At 33.1% G+C, this 9,425-nt stretch overlaps 1 protein-coding gene across 1 annotated transcript; it reads right to left on the bottom strand.

Annotated features, from left to right (window-relative positions):
* Positions 1–2,527: 2,527 nt before the first annotated feature.
* On the bottom strand, positions 2,528–9,170 carry LOC138338734 (uncharacterized). Its single transcript, XM_069289822.1, has 5 exons — positions 8,981–9,170; positions 4,076–4,798; positions 3,786–3,796; positions 3,335–3,697; positions 2,528–3,007 (listed from the first exon to the last, which is right to left on the bottom strand). Exons 1-5 carry the CDS (start codon positions 9,168–9,170, stop codon positions 2,528–2,530), a joined length of 1,767 nt encoding a protein of 588 aa, XP_069145923.1.
* Between the last annotated feature and the right edge of the window lie 255 nt (positions 9,171–9,425).

Genomic DNA, 9,425 nt, shown 5'->3' with positions numbered 1-9,425 from the left:
TATCTTTATTATAAGGGAAAAAGGTTAAAAATACCCTCAACGTATTCCAAATGGATTAAAAATGCCCTCCTTCCACCTTTTGGCTTAAAAACACCCTCAACGTTTTTTTAAGGTTTAAAATTGTCCTTTTTTAATAGCCGGCTGACATGAGAAATGTGATATGGATTTTCTTTAAACATTTTAAAATTTATGACACACTTGGTCTAAAAACCAATTTTTAGAAAATTGACCCGACAATCGTTTTTGGGTCCTTTATTTCCATTAGTTGTAGTTCTCTTCTTTCTTATTCTCCTTCAATTCATACGTTCTCCATTCACTAGCAATCGCAGGAAGTAGAAGATCGAAGAACTACAATGCTAGGAACAGTCAGTTTCTTCTCTACAACAAGATTTGTCGAGTTGATGTTCTTGCAACTGGATGCGCTACAAACTTTATTATGACGTGAATTTTGATAAATATCCGACGGAGATTTTGCAGGTTTTCTACTTCTGTTGTGAGCGAGTACTTGAATTCAATATGTTTGACATATATTGAAGAAACTATCTTGAAAACTTTATCAATTTAGTATAAATATTTATTTTCAAAAACTTGAATGGAGTGCATCATGGTAAGGCAGAGCTGCAGGTAGCAGAGGATTTCAAGCATATTGCCCTTGAAATATTTGTATCGAGTCGCAGCGAAAACGTAGTTTATTTCTACAATAAGATAGTTGAAGCTGTTGACAGTACAAGAAGTTTTCTTGTTGATGCCTATTTTTTATTAACCAAGCCGATCTTAGTACAACAGATAGGTATAACAAACTCAGAACCACCCGGGACCATCTTGAAAATTGTTGGCGTTATCAACAACAGTTTGTGATATGTTTTTGAATTGCTCGAGATGTTCATCAATTTCACCCTTTTCATAGAATATGAACATGAAGGGGAAATGAGTTACAACCATATAAAATAACTTCTCCATCTTCTTGAAGCATTTAGAACAAGATCGTTATGGATATAAACCTACAAAGAAAGATTTGAAAAGATGATTCATGCTAGAATTCGATAGAGCTTGTGAGTAATAGGAAGGTTAATGTTAAACAAAATGTTTTTGGGGTCAAAAGATGAACTGCATAGTTTTGTTGAATAATGTTCATCATTACAATGCAAGCTTTTATTATATCTTAAATCTGGCAAAATAGGAGATGCTTCACTGTTAATATATCTTAACTTTCATTCCTTTTAATTCATGCGAATCCGTATACTACTTATTTCGCGAAATCCATCCCTTATTCTTGGATCATACTATTACCAATATTAGATACTCAAATTCTTGATCAAAATTATATCGCTTGCCTGATGTATCATAAGTTGTACAAGATTTTATTCTCCTTCAAAATCGGAAAGAAAGAGTTGTACAACTCGCTCAAAGGGTGAGTCCAATCTGCTATCTGGGCAAGATTTTATTTTTCATCTGTATTGTATGTTGTTGTGTATCAAAACTTCTTGTATGATACTATATGTAAATTCATGTTTGTTCATAGCTTCTTTTAATTAATCTGCTTCTGTTTTCCATTATAGAAAACTAACTCGATAAAATTGTTGCACATTTCTTATCAATTTATTCATGTCTCTCTCATTAGTTTGGAGTGGTATTCTGTTTCTTTCTTCTGCAACTTCAAACCATAAAACATAATAATACTAAAATAAACTTTTGACAAGTAAAACAAATCTAAAATACACATGGCCAAACCTTATTGATATTAGAAAGGTAACACTTTGGAGTCGATTGTTTTCTAACAACCATTAATAATAAAAAAATCAGCATAAACACAAGTTGCTTGGAGTCATTACTGCAGTTAACTAACAACCATTAAGAGTACAAAATCAGCAAAAACAGTAGTTGTTTGGAGTCATTGTTTCATTCTCTCTTTACATAACACTTAATGACACTAAACACAAAATAAATTCAACATCCCCTTGCCCCCTATAGGCTTAAGTTTGCCAATTTTTCTCTCCCTTGTAGCTTGTAACTGGTTTGAAGTGATTGCTTTTTTCCCTTTCCAAGTTACTTTATTTGGTGAATATGGAAGGTTGGTCGGCATTGATATACCATTGTGATCTCCCTGGAAAGTTATCTTTCTCTTCCTAGTATTTATTTTTTTAGACTCTCATGAAGTCTAAAATTACTTTCAGACACCACTTTAGGATATATAGTAGGATTTGAATCATGCTCTGCTACAATAGAGCTCTGGCTAGAGATCTGACTTAAACCAGGAACAGGAATGATGAAACATGCACTTTCTTGAGTGTTATCTGATTCTTTCAAGGCACATTATGAGATTCATGAGAGTTTTCTTCATCTTGGAAGACGTCCTCGTGCTTATCATTTAGCTGCATGAATAAAAAATAAATTAGATGATGATCGTTAGATACAAAATGGGAACACCATTTATGAAGTTAAATATTATTACCAATGGACATTTTCTTCTGTTATGATTTGGTTCACCATAATAACCACAAGTCATTAACATTCCTTTTCTAGAAGCTTACCAAGCCCCCTGCCTATTCTTAGCCTCATCCTTCTCTCTTGTTCTATTCATCTTTGGTCTACCAGCCATCTTAGGCAAAGAAGGAGGCTCCATGGCATGGTGCGTCTCAATCTTCCAAAAATTTTCACCTCTAACTGGTTTGATCTTTTGCTTATATACCTTCAAATACGCATCCATAGAGTACCACCAATGTATTTCAGCAATAGGGTCCACTTTTTTATGGGTAAATACTTTGATGGCATGAGGACATGGTATTCCAGATAAGTCCCATACTCTGCATGACCATCTTTTAAGATCTATATTGATTGTATGCTTATCTACACCCTCGGTCACTTCATATCCACAACCTCCATTAAACTCAACCTTACATCGTTGGGCAATGACCTTGTAGTCATCAAAGAGATGCATTGCACGTAGTGAAAACACATTCTTCCAACTTTTAACTTCAGCCTCATGCTTCCTTAACATGTTCATTACCTATACAAAAATAATAAAAAATAAATAAATTAACCAGCTAATGTTGCACGAACTGAAAAAAACATAAATTTAAAACACCTTAAAACAAAGACCTAAAATTCTGATCATTAAGCGCGATCAAATGGAATAATATTTCATCATAAAACGCTACTGGAATCAAAATGATAACACTTTTAAGTTTTAACACTTTGTTATTACTCAAGTTGAAAACTTTTCAGTAGCTTAAAATAATTTTCCAACTTATTCCAGTAGCTTAGCACATAATCTAAACAATTAGCACTTGTTCATATTAGCTATATTGAATTTAAAATGGCAAGATTTTCTAACCTTTACCCTTATTTCTTCCAGCATCTTTATGATTGGATTTTGTCTGGCCTCCACAATCCATGAGTTGAAGGACTCCGTGAAGTTGTTGTCAATCATGAAATTTTTGCATTTTGCGTCAAAATATGCTCTACACCATTTTTCTGGTAGATATCTCACCAAGGCCTTAGCAGCCTTCTTATTCAACTCACCCATTTTTGTATGTTTATCTTTGAACTCCTCCTCATATGTACTCCAAGCACACCACCAAAGAAGCTTTTTCAACTCTCTGCTTTTGTAATTTTTGGTCCAATCAGCTTTAATATGCCTAACACACCATCTGTGATTTGCTTTTGGGCATACATTAGTAACAACATTCAATAAACCCTTCAAAAACATAAATTCATATTAGTTGTAGAATAATGTAGATGAAAAATAACTAAGAAAAGATGAAATAAACTTGAAGTAAAGATACCTTTTGCATATCTGATATAAAAGTGACATTTTAACCCGATTTTAAGTCCAAAGAATGTTTCACCAGCTCCAGAAACCAGTTTCAAGTTCTTTTAGTTTCTTTATTTACAACATCCCAAGAAAGTGGATAGAAATGGTAACTCGAATCTTGTCCCACTACGACCAACATTATTCCCTTACCTTTTCCTTTTAAAAAGGTGCCATCTAGCCCTATAAAAGGTCGCAAACCTCCTTTCGAGCCTTCCTTGAATGCCTGAAATCATATATATAACCGTAAAAATCTTCTTTTACCTTCTTCCATAGCATCTCTTGACAAATTGATCACTACATCAGTTCCTGGATTACTCATCCTCAATTCATATGCGTATGCCTCTAACTTGTTATAATCATCAGCATAACTACCATCTAATTTGTCCAAGACAAGCCTCTTAACTCTCTTCAGTTTTGACTCATTCACATCAAGATCCAAAATAGATTCCAAGTGCTCCTTCATGTCTTTAATCTTAAACGTAGGGTTGTTCTGAACTTTCTTCTTAAAATATTGAGATAAAATCCCAGCTTTAGCTCTCCTGTTCTCATAAGTCTCATAACATGTGTGTTCCTGATTCAAGGTTTTGATCTTAAAACCTTGATCTCTCCCATACTTGTAAATCGAGAATCGAAAGGGACAATTAAGAACACAACAATAAGTAACTCTACCTTTGTCGCTTCTCTTTACTCTAATATCCCTTTTATTTGGAACAGCATAGAAGTCAATAACTTGTTTAGCTTCTTTGAGATTGCTAAAGGTCATACCATACTCCAAATTCTTGTACTTGTCTAACGTTTCATTGATATCATGTTGTTTTTGCTTTTTATAAATCTCCAGCTCGTAACTATCATATTCGCTCGACATAGTTTCACCATTTTCCTCTTCCTCACTACTATCACAATCTGTTCCAACTTCTATAAAATTGTCACTTTTATTGTAATGACTAATGTTTGGAACTAACCCAAGCTCCTCTTCAGAGTGATCTAGTGCAAAAAAATTCACTACATTGAAATTGTTAGATAGTATATTTTGAAGAATTCTAATGCCTTCATCCCCTCGATCACATAAAAACCACCAGATGGGGATGTAAATAGAAGCTGTCGTACTTCACTAAAAGCTACTTTTTCTTTAAATTCTCGACATACATCAATGTAAGACAGCAAGTCAACTTCGTAAGCTCTCCAAACGTGAAACAATTTTTTATGGTATACCAATTGTGGTTTTCGAAACCATTGTTCTCCATAATTAAAAATGACATCAACATTTTCAATCATTCTTGAATCGAATCAATATGCAACACAACAAAAAAGGAGAGACCACATCAGATAATACCCAATGTAATAAAATATAATATGTATAATAAAGTATATAATCGAAAAAAGACATGGACCCCCACTAGCAGTAAAAAAAAATCTACATTAACGAAGACAAAGACAAATAAAAGAAAAGGGACATGGACCACTACAACTAACACAATACAAAGAAAGTATAAAATATTCAAAATACATGATTTTTTAATAGATACTCAAATACTCTGTAATCTAAAATAATAAAACATTACCTTAGTTGCAGGGTAATGAAATCAACTAAGTTAAAACTTGAAGTAACAAAACAACATAACTAGAAGGTATTGTGATTTTCAACCTTAAACCTCCATCCTCGGCAACTGCTACAAAAAGAAAGGCTGAGAATCGTGTGCTAAAATGAAGTTCAAGAATATGTTAGATTAAAACGTAAACGGGTTAGTGGGTGAGTTTGAGTTTTTATAACATAGATGGGTCGGGTCGTTGGGCTGGATTATGAAAATTTAGGTGGACCAATAAGATGAAGTCATTTATCTAATTTAATGATTCATCATTTGCAATGTCAGCAAGCTGTTTAAAAGGGGCAATTTTAAACCTTATAAAAATGTTAACGACATTTTTAAACCAAAAGGTGGAAGGAGGGCATTTTTGAACCATTTGGAATACATTGAGGACATTTTTAACCCTTCTCCCTTATTATAAGGTATATTTATCTAGCTATCTAGGGTATGTTTGGTTCGATATTGTTAAGTTGTTTGGTCAAAGATTTTTAAACTATATTTCTAAGAAAAAGGAAGTTCCTTAAAATCAAAATTAGGAAAAATAAGTTTTCTTTTAATTGAAATACAAAAAAATAAATCCCAAAAGTAATATTCCACATTAAGGGTTTCTCGCCAGTATCCAATACAACCCACATCTACCCCCACAACCCCCCTCCCACTCCTACCCTCCACTGGTATCCTCATCACCGTCATAGTATTTGCCTTAATTTTATATAGTATTTTTGGTTATACTTGCTTAATTATAAAATATCACAAAAGATAAATAAAAGCTTCACTTATTTCCAAGAAAATTAAATGGTCTCCCATGGAATATATTACCCACCCTTAGAGTAAAAAAATGTTGCACAAGTTAAATTTGAAGTTTTGTGAACAATGAAGAACAAGAACATGAAGATGAAGAAGGAGAAGAGTAGAGAGAAGAATTAGGAGAGTAATAGTTTGTTATTTAAATGAAGAAGGAGAAGAGTAGAGACAAGAATTAGGGGAATAATAGTTTGTTATTTAAATAAATGTATAGTTACATTGTAGATCTCGTTTTTACAATAATTGTGATAGCTAATCGTCCTTAATTAGTGTAACTAACTTACAACTAATTATAATTAACTAACTAACTGATTAATGGAAAGTTAGTTATACAATAGAAGTAATTAGGGAACATATACAAAGGACCAGGTTGACACAACCTTATCCTTGTCACTCTCAACACTCCCCCCTCAAACTAGGAAGTGAGAAGAAATTCAGAACTGGTAATTTTGATATGAGATGTTGTAGTTGTAATTTTGTGTGTCTTTTATGAGTAGATCAGTTGGTTGATCTTGTGTGGGAATGTACTTGGTAGACACCAAACCTTGTGTGATCTTTTCTCTTATGAAATGCCAGTTAATTTCAATGTGTTTGGTCCTCTTATGATAGACTAGATTGGCTGCAAGTTTCATAGCAAGTTTGTTATCACTACGTATGTAGATAAGTAGTGGGACTTCGATGTTGAGTTCCTTTATTAGGCCTTTACTAGAAAAAATTGTTTGTTTCTTTGACTTCCAAAAAATTAGTGAACCCCCATATTGCACGAAGTGACTAGTTATAGATCTTCTTGTTAGAGGACAAGAATCCCAATATGCATCACAATAGGTAGTGATAGTATTCTTAAATAGTTGAACAATAGTAGACCTTGTCTTGGTTTATTTTTCACATATCTTATAATCCTTAATGTTGCAATCATATGATATTTCTTAGGTTGTTGTAGAAATTGACTTAATGTTTGAACTCCATAAGAAATATCAAGACTTGTCATAGTTAAATATAAATACTTTGCCAACTATTATTTGATAAGATCATTGATCAAGTTAAATATAATAGTTTGCCAACTATTCTTTGATAAGATCGTTGATGAGTTAGTGGATCATCTTCTGACATTTGTCTCTCCTCATCATGCTACTTAGTAGTCAGTTTTGAATTGGTGTTAAGTGGAGTTCCAGCTGGTTTAGCTGCACTTAGACCAGTTTCGACAATTGATTCTAGTTCAGACTTTCTTTGATACATTAGAATACCTTGTTTTGATCTTGCAAACTCAATTCCTAAGTAGTTTCTTAACTCTCCCAAGTCTTTAATTTTTTTCTTCAATTAGGAGTAGATTGCTTCTAGTGATCAACATGGCATCCACATAAATAATCACCAACATCATTCTTCTTGTTGTCTTGTTTACGAACAAGGAGTGATCATCTTGTCTCTTCTTGAAATCAAATTTCAATAATGCCTCAGATAGTTTAGCATTAAATTGTCTTGGTGCTTGTTTTAGACAATAGGTTTCAAATGGATCTGTAAGATCAAATATAAGAGCATAGGTTATGTAGAGTTGTATAATACAAGACTAGTAGAAAAAGGTTAGATCCAAAGAAAGGAATTGATTATAAGGAGACATTCAGTCCAATAGTGATAATAAAGACTTTAAGAACAATACTAACTATTGTATTTAAGGCAACAGACTCGTGTTCTGAAAAACTGTATCATCTTTCTCAATTTGCTACTTATCCCAGTTTTAGTAAGCATGCTTATCCACGACTACATCTCTTCGGATTAAAATACTTCTTGTTTGCAAGTTGAAAACTATATAATACTTGGCTCATGATGAATAAACAATAAACATTCCTAATTCACCTTTTGGTTTAAGTTTGCTTCTTTTTACAAAAGGAACATGAGAATAGCATATCGAACCAAAAACTTTTAGATGTTTGGCAGATGGCTGTATTCCACTCCATGCCTCAATAGAAGTCCTTTCATCCACAACTTTTGTTGGAAGTATATTTAATAAATACACCAAAGTATGAATAGCTTATGCCCAAAAAATTTGTGCCAATTTTTTTTCCAGTAACAAATATCTTGCCATTTCAATTACTGTTCTTTTCGTCCTCTCTGAGACTCCATTTTTTTCTAGTGAATAGCATACTGTCAACTTGTGATCATCCCCATATCTTGACAATACTTGTTGAATTCATTTTAAGTGTATTCTCCATCATTGTCCGACCTCAAAGACTTTAGCTTACAACCACTTTGTGTTTCCGTAAAAGCAATAAATTTCTCTAAAACTGAAAATACTTGAGACTTGTTAGTCAAAAAATACACCCCAACCATGATGCTTGTATAGGTCCACACACATTAGTGTAAAGTAGTTCAAGTTTCTCTGTTGCCCTGTAGGTAGCACTGTTAGGATATGATTTCCTGTGTACCTTACCCATCTGACATGACTCACAAACTTTTTTAGATAGTGAAATCCCGGATAAATCCTTAGTCAAGCCATGTTCATACATATACTTCAAAGTAGTATAGTTAAAATGGCCATATCTTCTGTGCCACAACCATGACTAATCCTTACATGAAAATTTTTCACTATCAAACTTCCCATCTAAAGGAAAAATTTTATCCACCATTTCTATTTGAATAATCAAACTATCTTAAGAGTTAAAAATTAAACAATGTTTGTACTTAAAACATAAGGAATAGCCTTTAGACATCATTTGAGCCACACTTAACAAGTTACATGCTAAACAAGGAACATATAACACATCATGAATTAACTTTGTACCTTGTGTAGTCTGAAAGGAAACTGAACCCTTTCCATATGGATCAACAATTTCACCATTTCCCATCTTAACCTTAGCTTTAAGTGACTTATCAAGTGCATACAAGAGATCATTGTGTGACATATGACTCGTACATCCACTATATATAAACCATGAGGATTTTTTCATTGTGTTCTCTACATGAGAAGCCATAAACACACTTTCTTCTTCTTTTTCGGATTTTTCAACAAAATTTTCCTGTTGCACATGATTTTGTTGTGGTTGATTCTTCCTGGCCCTGTTATTTTCTCAATATGAACTATCATTCTACAAAATCTACACTGAATTGATAGATATCCTTTGAACTAAAAGTCTTTTTCTTGATGATTGGTTCTTTTAATATGGTTGCAAAGTAGAAACTTCCCATTCTTTGAAGATTCCTTCAACGGTTTTACCTTTTCTACTTTA

Source organism: Solanum lycopersicum, chromosome 10, assembly GCF_036512215.1.
Source record: "Solanum lycopersicum chromosome 10, SLM_r2.1".
NCBI lineage: Eukaryota > Viridiplantae > Streptophyta > Magnoliopsida > Solanales > Solanaceae > Solanum > Solanum lycopersicum.
This window is presented reverse-complemented; position numbering and strand designations above follow the sequence as displayed.

Coding starts and splice junctions, on each gene's coding strand:
- LOC138338734 (XM_069289822.1), bottom strand. CDS start 9,170: ATGGCTTCTCATGTAGAGAACACAATGAAAAAATCCTCATGGTTTATA. Junction 4,799..8,980: donor TTCCTTTCAGACTACACAAG/GTACAAAGTTAA, acceptor TTTTTGCACTAG/ATCACTCTGAAGAGGAGCTT. Junction 3,008..3,334: donor TGGAAGAAATAAGGGTAAAG/GTTAGAAAATCT, acceptor ATTTTTGTATAG/GTAATGAACATGTTAAGGAA.